Source organism: Phyllobates terribilis, unplaced genomic scaffold (assembly GCF_046119375.1).
Source record: "Phyllobates terribilis strain yellow unplaced genomic scaffold, ASM4611937v1 Scaffold_2__4_contigs__length_985480577, whole genome shotgun sequence".
Lineage (NCBI taxonomy): Eukaryota > Metazoa > Chordata > Amphibia > Anura > Dendrobatidae > Phyllobates > Phyllobates terribilis.
In genome coordinates, this window is record NW_027362762.1 from 1,465,031 (window position 1) to 1,482,348 (window position 17,318).

Sequence of the window (17,318 nt, forward strand, 5' to 3'; positions counted from 1 at the left end):
CTGCAATTCATATAGGGAATTTGGGAAATCTGAGAAAATGTTATTTGCATAATAATTTGGAACACAGTGTAAAGCATTGTGGTTTCTTGATATCAATTCCAGATATGTCATGACGAGGATGTCCTGCCTGTGGCGCTGTTCCCCTCGCTTGCAGAGATTATAATTAATGGGAACCCCCTGACGACTCTCAGAAAAGGTAATAATATATACTGCGATATATGGTGACCGGTATAGACCATGTGACCCTGTAGCCGCCTCCCCTTTGTCCACAGGTGATCCACCATTACTCATTAGCTTCCTTCAGCAAAGACTCGGGATCAAAGTGATTTGTAAAAAGTCTCTCGGATTTGATAAACCCCATCTTATCATACCAAGAAAAGAGAAGAGGAAGGTGAGCGGGGGCGGGGCTTATGTATTTAAGGCTCCCCGGGGGGTGTATACTTCAGAAGATTACTTTCTCGCTTTATTGTATCAGAAATAAGAAATATTAATCAAGATTGAAATTGGTGTTTTTTTTTTGAAAAATCTTTTTTTTTGTATACAGCTCTTATATAGGTTTATGTGTCTCCATGGTAACAGACTACAACGTGTCCCTGTGTAGTCTGATCCCACGGTGATGTCATTTTCCGCTTCCTCTTCTTATTTCTATGTATAATGTTTCTCCAAGATCAGAACTCACGTTCCCAAGATCCCCAAACAACCTCTTGTGGTGGAGTCTCTTTTACCATCTTTGTTCAGACTGCCCCCTCCCGAGAGTGATGTCACCCAATCTGTGATGTCATCCGCCCCTCTCCCACCAATCAGAAAATCCTCTTCTGAAAAGTTGATGGACGCTCCGCAGGGGCAGAGCCAAGAGCTTGCTGAGCCGACCCCGACCTCGGAGGAGGGGATGAGCTTCAGCAGTCACCCAGGGGTGGGGTCCGTCTTCATGACTCAGGTGGGTGACAGCCCCCCAAGGAGCCACAATGATATTTTGCTTTATTAGTTGTTCATCCTTCTGTGAATAGAAATGAATTGACAGAAGGGAATAATGATTACCTTGTGTTGGAGTCCTCAGTGTGGGTGTAAGGTGACGGATACTATTAAGTAAGTGAACCCTGAGGTCAGAATTTTGCTACTCCATGTAATACCGTTATACAATGTGTGAGGTTCTCGCTGATCATTCCTTATTGTTAGGTGGAGAATGTACCAGATTCCAGTATAGAACAGCTCCGCCCACTCAGCACAAGCCCCGCCCCCGAGGAGCAAAACACAGCAACGGATAAGGAGACAGAACTGAAGAAGATCCCAGAGAGGTTCAGAGGCTACGAGGAGCTGTACGATGTACAGGCGGATCCCGGGTTCATACAACCAGTGGGTGAGTGAGCGATGTGGGCAGAATCCTATATCTCTGCATACAGGGAGCTCCCTCTAGTGGTGGCTTCAGACAGAATCTTATCATGTATCTCTGTATACAGGGAGCTCCCTCTAGTGGTGGCTGCAGACAGACTCTTATCATGTATCTCTGTATACAGGGAGCTCCCCCTAGTGGTGGCTGCAGACAGAATCTTATCATGTATCTCTGTATACAGGGAGCTCCCCCTAGTGGTGGCTGCAGACAAAATCTTATCATGTATCTCTGTATACAAGGTGCTCCCCCTACTGGTGGCTGCAGACAGGATCTCATGTATCTCTGTATACAGGGAGCTCCCCCTAGTGGTGGCTACAGACAGGGTCTTATCATGTATCTCTGTATACAGGGAGCTCCCCCTAGTGGTGGCTGTAGACATGATCTTATCATGTATCTCTGTATACAGTTAGCTCCCCCTAGTGGTGGCTGCAGACAGAATCTTATCTTGTATCTCTGTATACAGTTAGCTCCCCCTAGTGGTGGCTGCAGACAGAATCTTATGTATCTCTGTATACAGTTAGCTCCCCCTAGTGGTGGCTGCAGACAGAATCTTATCATGTATCTCTGTATACAGTTAGCTCCCCCTAGTGGTGGCTGCAGACAGAATCTTATTATGTATCTCTGTATACAGGGAGCTCCCCCTAGTGGTGGCTGCAGACAGGGTCTTATCATGTATCTCTGTATACAGGCAGCCCCCCCTAGTGGTGGCTGCAGACAGGGTCTTATGTATCTCTGTATACAGGGAGCCCCCCCTAGTGGTGGCTGCAGACAGATAGGATTTTATTAGGTAATCTTGTGGTAATGCAGGACATTTGTAGCTCTATATCAGAAAAATGATGCATATAAAATATCGTTGCAAAAATACTTTTTTTAAAGTTTTTGGGTTAAATGTTGACATTTTTGTTTTCATAAAATAATATAAGATGTAACCACCTACCTGCTCAGTAATTATACCGTATAAAATATAAATCCTTCCACAAGGGGGCGGTGAAACGAGCGTCTGACGTGGAGCATAACCTCCGGTGCACCGCCACTTATCTGCTGCAGCTTCAGGGTAACGGGAGCGGTAACGGGAGCCATCCTATCCACCCAACCACCGGCAACCATATCCCATATAATCCTAAGGCTCCGTCCACACTGATCATTTCATATAGAAGCCGTGATCCGGTACTGATTACGGAGTCTGGGCAAAGATCAGGGCTGAATAGGGAGGGATTATAAGCCAGGCAGAATGGGACACATTACTGCGGCTGACGATAAGGGAATTAAAGGAACATGCACATTGATTGCTACTAATTGTAAAATGAGTAAGGGAAACCCATGCTGCCTCGTGGAGCAGCCCTTTAAGTGCTCCTCCTCTGCAGGGTGATGCCTGTATCATACACTTACCTGCCTTTTGTATTGCAGGTATACAGAGCAATGTACGGGCCCTGGAGTATGCCCTCCGCCGCCTGCTCGTATACAGGGAGTACAGACCCAGGCTGCACAGTGTCCAGAAGCCGTATATCCCCCGAGAGAACAAGGTAAGTCTCCCCGTATACAAGGAGGCACGTCTAGTGACTAGTACTGATCCTGATCACATCCTGTATTACAGTTGCTTGCGAAAGTATCCACCCCCCCCTGCTTGGCATATTTTTGTGTTATGCTACCTCACAACCTGGAATTTCACTTTACTTTTTGAGGCTTTCCCCATCTTGCCCCTGGGATTTTTGCCCATTCCTTAAGTCATAACTGCTCCAGCTCCTTCAGGTTCGATGGTTTCCTCTGGTGAACATCAGTGTTCACATCTGACCACAGATTCTCCATTGGATTAAGGTCTGGGCTGTGACTCGGCCGCTCCAAAACATTTACACATTTCTTCTTACACCACTCCAGTGTTGCTCTAGCCGTATGCTTTGGGCCATTGTCTTACTGGAAGATGAACCTCCACCCCAGTCTCAAATCACTGACAGACAAACAGGTTTTGCTCAAGAATATCCCTGTATTTCGCACCATCCATATTCTCCTAGACTTAGACCACATTCCCTGTCCCTGCTGCCGAAAAATATCCCCTCAGCATGATGCTGCCACCAACATGTTTCACTGTGGGGATGGTGTTCTTGGAGTAATTATCTGTGCTGGTTTGGTGCCAGACATTGCATTTACCTTGGTGGCTAAAAAGTTCAATTTTGGTCTTCTCTGACCACAGCACTTTTCTCCATGCATTTGGGGAGTCTCCCACATGACTTCTTTTGGCAAACTCAAAATGAGCCTTGTAATTTTTGTGTGTAATAAAAGGCTTTTTTCTGCCCACTCTTCCATAAAGGCCACCTCTACAGAGTGTACGGCTTGTTGTGGTCGTATGGACATATACTCCAGTCTCTGCTTGGGAACTCTGCAACTCGATCAGGGTTACCTTTGGTCTCTGTGCTGCCTCTCTGATTAATGCCCTCCTTGCCCGGGCTGAGAGTGTTGGTGGGCGCCCTCTCTTGGCAGGTTTGTTGTGGTACCTTGTTCTTTCCATTTGATGATAATTGATTTGATGGTGCTCCGGGGAATCATCAGAGATTGGGATATTTTTATTTATTTATTTTTTTATAACCCAACCCTGACTTGTACTTCTCAACAATTTTGTCCCTGACTTCATTGTAGATCTCCTTGGTCTTCATGGTGTTGTTTGGAGATTTCCTTGGTCTTCATGGTGTTGTTTGGAGATCTCCTTGGTCTTCATGGTGTTGTTTGGAGATCTCCTCCTTGGTCTTCATTGTGTTGTTTGGAGATCTCCTTGGTCTTCATGGTGTTGTTTGGAGATCTCCTCCTTGGTCTTCATGGTGTTGTTTGGAGATCTCCTCCTTGGTCTTCATGGTGTTGTTTGGAGATCTCCTCCTTGGTCTTCATGGTGTTGTTTGGAGATCTCCTCCTTGGTCTTCATGGTGTTGTTTGGAGATCTCCTCCTTGGTCTTCATGGTGTTGTTTGGAGATCTCCTCCTTGGTCTTCATGGTGTTGTTTGGAGATTTCCTCCTTGGTCTTCATGGTGTTGTTTGGAGATTTCCTCCTTGGTCTTCATTGTGTTGTTTCGAGATCTCCTCCTCCTTGGTCTTCATGGTGTTGTTTCGAGATCTCCTCCTTGGTCTTCATGGTGTTATTTCGAGATCTCCTCCTCCTTGGTCTTCATGGTGTTGTTTCGAGATCTCCTCCTTGGTCTTCATGGTGTTGTTTGGAGATCTCCTCCTTGGTCTTCATGGTGTTGTTTGGAGATCTCCTTCTTGGTCTTCATGGTGTTGTTTGTAGATCTCCTCCTTGGTCTTCATGGTGTTGTTTGGAGATCTCCTTGGTCTTCATGGTGTTGTTTGGAGATCTCCTCCTTGGTATTCATGGTGTTGTTTGGAGATCTCATTGGCCTTCATGGTGTTGTTTCAAGATCTCCTTGGTCTTCATGGTGTTGTTTGGAGATCTCCTTGGTTTTCTTGTCGTTTCGAGAGCACCTTGGTCTTCATGGTGTTGTTTGGAGATCTCCTCCTTGGTCTTCATGGTGTTGTTTGGAGATCTCCTCCTTGGTCTTCATGGTGTTGTTTGGAGATCTCCTCCTTGGTCTTCATGGTGTTGTTTGGAGATCTCCTCCTTGGTCTTCATGGTGTTGTTTGGAGATCTCTTCCTTGGTCTTCATGGTGGTATTCGGAGGTCTCCTTGGTCTTCATGGTGGTGTTTGGAGATCTCCTTGGTCTTCATGGTGGTGTTTGGTTAGTGGTGCCTCTTGTTAATGGTGTTGCAGCCTCAGTGGCCTTTCAGAAAAGGTAAAGTGTATATAGTGACAGACATGTGACACTTAGATTGCACACAGGGGGGCAGACATGTGACATTGCACACAGGGGGATGTCCTGTCACTAAGCATGGGACTTATGAAGGGAATTGCTTGCACCAGAAGTTTTTAGGGGCTTCATCGCAAAAGGGGTGAATACATATGCACATGCCAATTTTTAGTTATTTGAGCCCATTAAAGTAATTTATGTCTATATTTTATATTTTATATATATGACTCTTTAGCTCTGATGCATCGCACACAAATCGGATTACAAAAATATTTACACACAGGTTGTAATGCAAAAAAACAGGTAAAAAGCCAAGGGGGTGAATATTTTCGCAAGCCACTGTGTATGTAAACTATGATAGCTGAGGGGGATGCAGTATGGGGATAATTAGATGGGGGGAGAAGGGGATGCAGCTGCAGCTTCCTGTGTCTGTGAGGGGGAGGAGCAGCAGGGCAGACAGCTGATTGGTCAGCGCTCAGCACAGTGCAGGGCTTTAATGTAATTGTTGATCACTTTTGTTTTTTCTGCTGTCTTTCCAGTTGGGTAAAGACCCTTTTCTGCCGCCTCCTCAGAGATGTAAGCAGGATGTGGTGGTGGAGGTGCTGAGCAGCATGAGGGAGCGGCGCCACCTGCTGGAGGCCCCACTGGGTATGCTGTGATCTAGTAGATGAGGCTGAGCACAGCGCTGACCTCCAGTCCCTGACCGGCTCCTTCTTTACAGGATCTGCCCTTCTGGAAGGAAACTCCAGCGCAGAACACAAAGAAGCAAAACTGCTGCTGAGCGAAGTACGGAGGAAGTATAAATCCTTCCACGAGCAGGCGGTGAAGCGGGCGTCCGAGGTGGAGGCCGGGCTGCGGGACACCGCCAGGCAGCTGCTGCAGGCTCAGGGGAAAGTGGGCGACGTTCACAAGAGGACGACAAACGGGAGGAGCCGAGGAGCCGGAGATCTGGAGCCGCAAAAATACCCGAACTGAGCGTCCATGAGCAAACACCAATGTACAGGTCACAGCTGGAATTAATCCACAGAAAAAGCTGGAGAGCGTACATCACCGAGTGCAAACTGATCCCTCAGAGCTGCAATCAGAATTCTGTGGCTTCAGGGCTGAAATTACTAACATTTCTCGCTTGTTCATTGACTGCATAGAACTTGTTCTATAGTTTAGAATTCTATGATCTCTCCGCCTTCCTGCATTATAGGAGCTTGTGTAAGCAGAATAGTGAGTGCAGCTCTGGAGTATAATACAGGATAGAACACAAGATCAGCAATGTAATGTATGTACACAGTGACTGCACCAGCAGAATAGTGAGTGCAGCTCTGGAGTATAATACAGGATGTAACTCAGGATCAGTAATGTAATGTATGTACACAGTGACTGCACCAGCAGAATAGTGAGTGCAGCTCTGGAGTATAATACAGGAGGTAACTCAGGATCAGTAATGTAATGTATGTGCACAGTGACTGCACCAGCAGAATAGTGAGTGCAGCTCTGGAGTATAATACAGGATGTAACTCAGGATCAGTAATGTAATGTATGTACACAGTGACTGCTGAAGCAGAATAGTGAGTGCAGCTCTGGAGTATAATACAAGATATAACTCAGGATCAGTAATGTAATGTATGTACACAGTGACTGCACCAGCAGAATAGTGAGTGCAGCTCTGGAGTATAATACAGGATGAAACTCAGGATCAGTAATGTAATGTATGTACACAGTGACTGCACCAGCAGAATAGTGAGTGCAGCTCTGGAGTATAATACAAGATATAACTCAGGATCAGTAATGTAATGTATGTACACAGTGACTGCACCAGCAGAATAGTGAGTGCAGCTCTGGGGCATAATACAGGATGTAACTCAGGATCAGTACAGGATCAGTAATGTAATGTATGTACACAGTGACGGCACCAGCAGAATAGTGAGTGCAGCTCTGGAGTATAATACAGGATGTAACTCCGGATCAGTAATGTAATGTATGTACACAGTGACTGCTGAAGCAGAATAGTGAGTGCAGCTCTGGAGTATAATACAAGATATAACTCAGGATCAGTAATGTAATGTATGTACACAGTGACTGCACCAGCAGAATAGTGAGTGCAGCTCTGGAGTATAATACAGGATGTAACTCAGGATCAGTAATGTAATGTATGTGCACAGTGACTGCACCAGCAGAATAGTGAGTGCAGCTCGGAGTATAACACAGGATGTAACTCAGGATCAGTACAGGATCAGTAATGTAATGTATGTACACAGTGACTGCTGAAGCAGAATAGTGAGTGCAGCTCTGGAGTATAATACAAGATATAACTCAGGATCAGTAATGTAATGTATGTACACAGTGACTGCACCAGCAGAATAGTGAGTGCAGCTCTGGGGCATAATACAGGATGTAACTCAGGATCAGTACAGGATCAGTAATGTAATGTATGTACACAGTGACGGCACCAGCAGAATAGTGAGTGCAGCTCTGGAGTATAATACAGGATGTAACTCCGGATCAGTAATGTAATGTATGTACACAGTGACTCCACCAGCAGAATAGTGAGTGCAGCTCTGGAGTATAATACAGGATGTAACTCAGGATCAGTAATGTAATGTATGTACACAGTGACTGCACCAGCAGAATAGTGAGTGCAGCTCTGGAGTATAATACAGGATGTAACTCAGGATCAGTAATGTAATGTATGTACACAGTGAATGCACCAACAGAATAGTGAGTGCAGCTCTGGAGTATAATACAGGATGTAACTCCGGATCAGTAATGTAATGTCTGTACACAGTGACTCCACCAGCAGAATAGTGAGTGCAGCTCTGGAGTATAATACAGGATATAACACAGGATCAGTAATGTATGTACACTGTGACTGTACCAGCAGAATAGTGAGTGCAGCTCTGGAGTATATACAGGATGTAACTCAGGATCAGTAATGTAATGTATGTACACAGTGAGTGCACCAGCAGAATAGTGAGTGCAGCTCTGGGGTATAATACAGGATGTAACTCAGGATCAGTAATGTAATGTATGTACACAGTGACTGCACCAGCAGAATAGTGAGTGCAGCTCTGGAGTATAATACAGGATGTAACTCCGGATCAGTAATGTAATGTATGGACACAGTGACTGCACCAGCAGAATAGTGAGTGCAGCTCTGGAGTATAATACAGGATGTAACTCAGGATCAGTAATGTAATGTATGTACACAGTGAGTGCACCAGCAGAATAGTGAGTGCAGCTCTGGAGTATAAGACAGGATGTAGCTCAGGATCAGTAATGTAATGTATGTACACAGTGACTGCACCAGCAGAATAGTGAGTGCAGCTCTGGAGTATAATACAGGATGTAACTCAGGATCAGTAATGTAATGTATGTATACAGTGACTGCACCAGCAGAATAGTGAGTGCAGCTCTGGAGTATAATACAGGAGGTAACTCAGGATCAGTAATGTAATGTATGTACACAGTGACTCCACCAGCAGAATAGTGAGTGCAGCTCTGGAGTATAATACAGGAGGTAACTCAGGATCAGGTATGTAATGTATGTACACAGTGACTGCACCAGCAGAATAGTGAGTGCAGCTCTGATGTATAATACAGTCTCCGTTTCTTATGTAGAATAATTCTGTATATAATACATTATAATCAGCAGTGTCATTAATTTATTAAGAGAAACAATTATCGTAAAAAAAAACAAAAAAAATAAAACTGTAATGCCGTGGTAACCTCAAATTAAAATCTTTAATTTTTCTCCTTGGCTCTTTTGTATGAACGCTGAGATCTGATTGGTTCTTTTGCTCTTTTGTATATACATCTAAAAATCTAAACACATTCAAAGACTCTAATTGAAAGTCCGTCTTCTGTGTCTGAGGGGTAATGTGACAGCAGCCTGTGAGCAAGTGCAGTATGAAATGGTGCCCCTGCCCTAACATGTACAAAGATAGTCATACTGATCTAACACTGGAGATACCAGAGGTGCTGAGGTAAGAAGAGGCTGCTCACACTGCTGTCCACCCTGTCTATCTGATCTAATACTGGAGATACCAGAGGTGCTGAGGTAAGAAAGGCTGCTCACACTGCTGTCCACCCTGTCTATCTGATCTAATACTGGATGTACCAGAGGTGCTGAGGTAAGAAGAGGCTGCTCACACTGCTGTCCACCCTGTCTATCTGATCTAATACTGGAGATCTCAGGGGTGCTGAGGTAAGAAGAGGCTGCTCACACTGCTGTCCACCCTGTCTATCTGATCTAATACTGGAGATACCAGAGGTGCTGAGGTAAGAAAGGCTGCTCACACTGCTGTCCACCCTGTCTATCTGATCTAATACTGGATGTACCAGAGGTGCTGAGGTAAGAAGAGGCTGCTCACACTGCTGTCCACCCTATCTATCTGATCTAATACTGGAGATACCAGAGGTGCTGAGGTAAGAAAGGCTGCTCACACTGCTGTCCACCCTGTCTATCTGATCTAATACTGGATGTACCAGAGGTGCTGAGGTAAGAAGAGGCTGCTCACACTGCTGTCCACCCTATCTATCTGATCTAATACTGGAGATCTCAGGGGTGCTGAGGTAAGAAGAGGCTGCTCACACTGCTGTCCACCCTATCTATCTGATCTAATACTGGAGATACCAGAGGTGCTGAGGTAAGAAGAGGCTGCTCACACTGCTGTCCACCCTGTCTATCTGATCTAATACTGGAGACCACAGAGGTGCTGAGGTAAGAAGAGGCTGCTCACACTGCTGTCCACCCTATCTGATCTAATACTGGAGACCGCAGAGGTGCTGAGGTAAGAAGAGGCTGCTCACACTGCTGTCCACCCTGTCTATATGATCTAATACTGGAGACCACAGAGGTGCTGAGGTAAGAAGAGGCCGCTCACACTGCTGTCCACCCTATCTATCTGATCTAATACTGGAGATACCAGGGATGTGAGGTAAGAAGAGGCTGCTCACACTGCTGTCCACCCTGTATCTGATCTAATACTGGAGACCGCTGAGGTAAGAAGAGGCTGCTCACACTGCTGTCCACCCTGTATCTGATCTAATACTGGAGACCGCAGAGGTGCTGAGGTAAGAAGAGGCTGCTCACACTGCTGTCCACCCTGTCTATCTGATCTAATACTGGAGATACCAGGGATGTGAGGTAAGAAGAGGCTGCTCACACTGCTGTCCACCCTGTCTATCTGATCTAATACTGGAGACCCCAGTGGTTCTGAGGTAAGAAGAGGCTGCTCACACTGCTGTCCACCCTGTCTATCTCATCTAATACTGGAGACCACAGAGGTGCTGAGGTAAGAAGAGGCTGCTCACACTGCTGTCCACCCTATCTATCTGATATAATACTGGAGACTGCTGAGGTAAGAAGAGGCTGCTCACACTGCTGTCCACCCTGTCTTATCTGATCTAATACTGGAGACCGCAGAGGTGCTGAGGTAAGAAGAGGCCGCTCACACTGCTGTCCACCCTATCTGATCTAATACTGGAGACCGCAGAGGTGCTGAGGTAAGAAGAGGCTGTTCACACTGCGGTCCACCCTATCTGATCTAATACTGGAGACCGCAGAGGAGCTGAGGCTGCTCACACTGCTGTCCACCCTGTCTATCTGATCTAATACTGGAGATCTTAGGGGTGATGAGGTAAGAAGAGGCCGCTCACACTGCTGTCAATCCTATCTGATCTAATACTGGAGATACTAGAGGTGCTGAGGTAAGAAGAGGCTGCTCACACTGCTGTCTACCCTGTCTCTCTGATATAATACTGGATGTACCAGGGATGTGAGGCAAGAACAGGTTGCTCAATCTGATATAATACTGAATATACCAGGGATGTGAGGTAAGAATAGGCTGCTCACACTGCTGTCCACCCTATCTATCTGATCTAATACTGGAGATCGCAGAGGTGCTGAGGTAAGAAGAGGCTGCTCACACTGCTGTCCACCCTGTGATTATTGCTTACATCTCCTTGTGTTTAAAAAGAAAAAAAAACACAGGGGACATCAGTTACTGATCCAAGTTACAGATCGTAATGACACAAGTCTATGGGGACATGAAAATCAAAGATGGCACACGTACGCTGTATCTCAGCGCTATCAGTTTGTAACACTACTTGTTTGGAGCTTTGCAAACTGATGAGAATTTGATCCAAAACAATGAAATCACTTTTTTTTTTTTTTTTTTTTTTTTTACATATAGGATAAAAATCCCTGATGTCTCCAAACGAGCCCTAGACTTGTATTTTAAGCGGGTGGCGGAGCCAGTCTGTATGAAGTGCACAAAACAATTAAAGGGATTGTTCAGAGCGGTCATATGGATGGCCGTCCTGTCCAATAGGACTGGTGGGGGTCTAGCAGACGGCACTGCCACCAATCAGCTTAAATCTCCTGCGTTTGGTCACCAATTGTCAGTTGTGATCCATCAACTAAGGCCACGGCCCCACTATCAGTATTTGGTCAGTATTCGGTCAGTATTTTTTCTCAGGAGTGGGAGCCAAAACCAGGTGAGGAACAATCAGAGAAAAGGTAGAATAGAAACAAGTCACCAATTCTGCATTTATCACCCACTCCTGATTTTGGCTCCCACTCCTGAGAAAAAATACTGACCAAATACTGATAGTGGGGCCGTGGCCTTACAGTGATAATCACAAAAAGCTCTCATCACAAGACAAGTTGGACCGCAGGAAGCCGGAGACTATGTGAGTGACTGCAGGGGGGGGGGCTATACGAACAGGAGTCAGGGAAAGCTGGGTGACAGCCATGTTGGACGAAGTCCCATGGGAGCTATAGACGTCACCCGTCAGTGTACATCCAGGATCGCCCACTGTACTGGGGACCACTTTCCACGTTACTCTGCTTTACCAGCCTCCTGAACGGCGCGGGATTACAGACAGCAGGATCACAGGACATCTATGTGCTGTGGTCACTCGGCTTTCCAAGACCCCCATATAATTGGATAACTAAGCGATTTCCATTCGGGAGTCTGGGAAAGTCGTGATTGGATCCATCATGGTGATCGCTAGACACAACCAAGACCCGTTAGATCAGATTTGTATTTATTGGGGGCGTCCTGGATCTTCGGGGGTCCCACGTCTTCAGTATAATTGTCCCATTATAGAAAATTAAAGAAAACTCTGAGTCAATGTAGAAAAGATGACGGCTCTAGCTGGTGCCGGCGGCGCTCTTGGACCGCAGCGGGTACTCGTCCCTGCTGCCCTTACACCGGTTCACTATCCGCTGCTCCTTGTCGAACACCTGCTGCAGCTTCAACGCCAGTTTTTTGTCCTCCTCCTCCTGGCGCAGCTTCTTCTCCGTCTCCCGCCAAAGACGCTCAAAGCCACCCTGCCCCCCCGCCCGGCAGGTGACCCTCAGCCTCTTGATGGCGCCGTTCTTTTCGAGGTGTTTGGTTTTGCAGCGTCTCTTTTGGCCCCGGCGTTGGGGGTACCCCGGGCTGATGTTTTCGGCGGTGGTAAAGCTGGCACCGTTCGGTAACCCCATAGGCTGGGCGTTCTTTTTCTTGTGCGCCCGCTTTATGGGTTTGGATACCAAGCAAGTCTTTTTGTGGGAGGTCAGTCGAGCAGCCAACCGCGTCCGTGCCCCTGGGTGCGAGTTGGCGCTGCCATCTAGATAGTCTTTAACGGTGAGGAGTTCGGAGTGGGGTCCTTTACTCTGGGGACACCTGCTACCGGGAAGGGGCCTGGGCCACCCATCACTACACGTCACCAGGGTCTCCTCCCTACTGGAGGAGGGTAAAAGTTCTAGGTCCGCAGGTTTAGCCTCCTTGGCGATGGTTGTCAGCCCGCCCTGGTCGGCCGGGGTTGTCAGGGTCCCTTTGGAAAGAGTCCTCTTCATCTGTCGGTCCTGAAACACCTGTTCCCATTTCTTCAGAATGACGGGGCTGGCCTCGTAGGAGGTGGGCTTCTGCAAGTTCCTCCTTAGGTTCCTCGGCGTGGACTTGATGATGACGGGGCTCAGGACTCGCCCGTCCGGGAGCTTTTTGGGCGGAGTGCAGGGCGAGCAGACGATGGGCTTGAAGTGGTTCAGCTCCTCGGAAATGCTGTCATTGCTCTCGGGGCTGATAGATCTCTCAGGCTTGTGCAGAGGCGTGAAAGAGTTAAAGGAGTTAATGATCACACGTTTCTCAGACGTCAGGACGGGCGCCGAGAAGGAGCGGCTGTTCTCAGTGGACAGGAGGACGCCAGCGAAGACCCCAAGGCTGCCGACCGCCGGGGCCACCTGGAGGAAAGAAAGACAACTGTGAAAAAGGAGACATCCCCCATAACGGCGCGTCGTCCGCAGATTCCCCCCCCTCCCATAACGGGGCGTCCTCTGCAGGTCCCCTTATTATTAGTTACACAATGCATTAGTCACATCAAGAGCTGTGACCAAAAATCTGCTGGAACCTGACACTGCTGAACTAACAGATCCATCCCTAGTAGATCTGCAGAGATCCCATGTCCTGAGGAAAGCAGCAGAATTGAGGTTGCAGCTCTGGATGCGACTGGGGTGGCTCGGGGGCGAGGCGTTACCTTGGCTTTCTGCAGTTGGGGGGTTCTCCTGCGGCTCGGCGCGGGGAGGCTCTCTGTCACATGGTCACTGCAGCTCTGGCTGCGCTCCAATCTGGACTGAAGGCTCCTGGGAAATAGAGGTAAGGTAAGTGCAATGTGACAGGGGGGGCACAAACTTTTCACCGTGCAACACATGCAACCCCTGAGGCCCCGTTATATTGCGATGACTTTATTCAGTATTTTTGTGAGGTATACCGTATTTTGCGGATTATAAGACGCACCCCAAGTTTTGTGGAGGAAAATAGGAAAAAAAATGTTTTTAAATAAACAGGTGCGTATTATAATCAGCTTACCTGGGGGCGCAGCATTGGTAGAGCGGGGTCCCAGGGTTGCCGCTGGCTGAGGCCGGAGATGCTGTGGAGGCAGGACGGGGTGTTGGGAGGCGGCTGTGGGCCCCATGCTGTCTGCCATGTTCTGCTGGAGGTGTTCGGTGGTGTGGGGGCTCCACCGACATTTTGTGGCAGCCGGAGTGCCGCACCTTACATATTATCCTATGCGGTGGACTCAGGGAAAATGCTCAGATTGAGATTTCGGCCCCGAGATCACCACCGAACACCTCCAGCAGAACGTGGCAGACAGCATGGGGCCTGCAGCCGCCTCCCAACACTCCGTCCTGCCTCCGCAACATCTCCGGGACCCTGCTCCATCACAGCCGGTAAGGGGATTTCACTTTGTAAGACGCACCCCTATTTTCTCCTCAAATCTTGGGGAAAAAAAGTGCATATTTTAAAGAGAAAAATCCGGTAATTCCAATAATTTGACTCTAATCACTGATAATCCAGAATATCACTGGACCGGACCCAGAAAACAGATGAGAAGCGGCCGACTGATAATCAGATGTCACCAGGACGCACTTTTGATTATCAGCGATACACAGACACGACACTGCAGCTGTGCGTTACCATGACAGCGAGGTGAGAGCGCCAGGGTTGTTCTTGGAGACGAACGCCGATCTGTGCAGCGTCCTCCGGGCGAACGGCTCCTCGTTCTCAGAGTCCGAGAGCGGCTGAGGCTGCTGGGAAACAAGAAAAGATAAGTGTCCTGTGCGGGGAAACACCGCTGTAACCATGGAAATACAGAGCTGCAACGGAGCTGCGTACACAACACGGCACGTACCGCCACGTGACACGGCCTGAGCGACATCTTGTCTTCCATTTCTCGTCCTCCATCGGCCGCATCCTCCGGGGCTCCATGACCCTGAGAACACAACAAGAAGGTCACACTCCGCTCTGACCCCCGGCCCAAGAGCTCACACTCCAACCGGAGCACCGACACAAGGGAACGAGACCCGCAGCTCTGGAGGTGAGAGAACAAGTCAGGGAGGACGGGGGAGGAACGTCAGAGCATTCAGGGGGTAGATCACAGGAAGTCGTAGTCAGGGCTGTGGAGTCGGAGGTTTGGCTTATTGACTCCACAGCCCTGGTCGTAGTGATAGATCATGGAGGGTCCGGTGGCAAGTTCTGGGGAAAAGGGGAGGGATGTTGCAGGAGATAGGTGGGGGTTCCAGGGGACGGGTGTCAAAGGATCCAGGAGCAGGTCGTTGGGGGGTAGGTCACGCAGTCGGGAGGAGTCAGGGGCAGGTCATTGGGGGATGGTCACGCGGTCCAGGGGTAGGTCATTGGGGGTCTGGATGGCAAGTCATGTGGTCCGAGAGTAGGTTGTTGGGGGTTCGGGAGGCAGATCGTGGAGTGGCTGGGGAGGTAGGTCGTTGGGGGCAGGTCACATGGTCAGACGGTAGGTCATCGGGGGAGGGGGTGTGCAGGAGACATGTGAGGGTTCCAGGTCCCGGGTTATCGGTCTCTTAGGGTCTGGGCTCCGGTTATGGTGTCGGTGGTGGGCAGTCCGGTCACAGGGTACCGCTGGGTGGTGCAGGGTCTCTGCTGCCTCCAGGGGGCGCTCTCCTCACACCGCCGGAACCGGCCTGCACTCGGGGCCGCCTTGTATTTCGGCTGTTACGTCACGTCCATGATTCTCGTGCCATCACACGTGTCTCGTTACGTCATGGTGTCTTGTGGGCGGGACCGGCCGTCACATCACGTCACGTCACCGGTAGAGCGGCGGCGCCATTACCGCCCGGGAGGTCGCGGCGGTCGGCGGGTGTGACCCGGTACCTGGGCTTTGGCACTCCGGGACATGCCGAGCGGGAATCACATCTCCAGACACGGAGCCATTACCGGATATCCGCCCACACCGCGCCTGACGTCACTCACCGCCGGACATCCGCTCGGCCACATCTGACGTCATTATTACTATTTTTTTTCGAGTTTGACCGTGAGTGACGTCACCGGGCGGCCACACAGCGTCCTCATCACGTGAGCGGGCGTGGACGCAGGCTGACTACGGAACGCCACATTGGACAGATTAACTCATCACCCTACCAGCGGAAAGGCTGACAATGGTTCACGTGACCGGAGCTGAGAACGCACTGAATGCCGGGACATGTAGTTCTATCGTTCCTGGTGGCTGTGCGCGTACTGAAGGCAAACTGCGATTCTACAGGGTGAAGGTCACAAATAAATGGTCTGAACAATTAGCGATATCTCGTGGTAGCGTTAGATACAGCAGCTCAGCAAACCGCGTCACACAATCTATAGTATCGCCATATGCTGCCGCACATAACGGACTGCAGATAGATACAGCCAATCAGAGATCAGCTTTCATTTTCCAAACTGCTCTGGTAGATTTATGAAAAATTGTTTCCCAGCAACCAATCACAGTGCAGCTTTCATTGTACCAGGGCAACCAATCACAGTGCAGCTTTCATTGTACCAGGGAAACCAATCACAGTGCAGCTTTCATTGTACCAGAGCAATCGCAGTGCAGCTTTCATTGTCCCAGAGCAACCAATCACAGTGCAGCTTTCATTGTCCCAGAGCAACCAATCACAGTGCAGCTTTCATTGTACCAGAGCAACCAATCGCAGTACAGCTTTCATTGTACCAGAGCAACCAATCACAGTGCAGCTTTCATTGTCCCAGAGCAACCAATCACAGTGCAGCTTTCATTGTCCCAGAGCAACCAATCACAGTACAGCTTTCATTGTACCAGAGCAACCAATCGCAGTGCAGCTTTCATTGTACCAGACCAATCGCAGTGCAGCTTTCATTGTCCCAGGGCAACCAATCACAGTGCAGCTTTCATTGTCCCAGAGCAACCAATCACAGTGCAGCTTTCATTGTCCCAGAGCAACCAATCACAGTGCAGCTTTCATTGTACCAGGGTAACCAATCACAGTGCAGCTTTCATTGTACCAGAGCAGCCAATCACAGTGCAGCTTTCATTGTACCAGAGCAACCACACACAGTACAGCTTTCATTGTACCAGAGCAACCACACACAGTGCTGCTTTCTTTGTACCAGAGCAACCAATCACAGTGCAGCTTTCATTGTACCAGGGCAACAATCACAGTGCAGCTTTCATTGTACCAGGGCAACAATCACAGTGCAGCTTTCATTGTACCAGAGCAACCAATCACAGTGCAGCTGTCATTGTACCAGAGCATCCAATCACAGTGCAGCTTTCATTGTACCAGAGCAACCAATCACAGTGCAGCTTTCATTGTACCAGGGCAACCAATCACAGT

General features: G+C 48.6%; 2 protein-coding genes across 7 annotated transcripts in view; one reads left to right on the forward strand and one right to left on the reverse strand.

Annotated features, from left to right (window-relative positions):
- The window catches only part of XRRA1 (X-ray radiation resistance associated 1), a 56,131-nt gene extending 47,216 nt beyond the window's left edge, over positions 1-8,915 (forward strand). Inside the window, exons 12-18 of the mRNA XM_073661067.1 lie at positions 103-196; positions 273-391; positions 668-937; positions 1,177-1,357; positions 2,798-2,913; positions 5,719-5,827; positions 5,901-8,915. Of these exons, the coding sequence (XP_073517168.1) occupies positions 103-196; positions 273-391; positions 668-937; positions 1,177-1,357; positions 2,798-2,913; positions 5,719-5,827; positions 5,901-6,154 (1,143 nt within the window). The 3' untranslated portion in view covers positions 6,155-8,915. The remainder of the gene's footprint in view (positions 1-102; positions 197-272; positions 392-667; positions 938-1,176; positions 1,358-2,797; positions 2,914-5,718; positions 5,828-5,900) is intronic.
- A 3,291-nt stretch (positions 8,916-12,206) lies between these two features.
- On the reverse strand, positions 12,207-16,136 carry RNF169 (ring finger protein 169). Of its 6 annotated transcripts, none has more exons than XM_073669387.1 (5): positions 15,946-16,136; positions 14,852-14,932; positions 14,638-14,747; positions 13,697-13,802; positions 12,207-13,403 (listed from the first exon to the last, which is right to left on the reverse strand). In XM_073669387.1, the coding sequence occupies exons 1-5, from the start codon at positions 15,967-15,969 to the stop codon at positions 12,330-12,332; spliced, it is 1,395 nt and encodes a 464-aa protein (XP_073525488.1). In that variant the 5' UTR covers positions 15,970-16,136; the 3' UTR covers positions 12,207-12,329. The 6 variants fall into 6 exon arrangements, with proteins under 6 accessions (XP_073525488.1, XP_073525485.1, XP_073525487.1 ...); XM_073669384.1 differs by having other exon boundaries at positions 14,638-14,750; XM_073669386.1 differs by having other exon boundaries at positions 15,847-16,134.
- Positions 16,137-17,318: the final 1,182 nt, after the last annotated feature.

Coding starts and splice junctions, on each gene's coding strand:
- RNF169 (XM_073669384.1), bottom strand. CDS start 15,969: ATGTGGCCGAGCGGATGTCCGGCG. Junction 14,933..15,945: donor GGCCGAGCGGATGTCCGGCG/GTGAGTGACGTC, acceptor TTGTGTTCTCAG/GGTCATGGAGCCCCGGAGGA. Junction 13,803..14,637: donor GCTCTCACCTCGCTGTCATG/GTAACGCACAGC, acceptor TCTATTTCCCAG/GAGCCTTCAGTCCAGATTGG.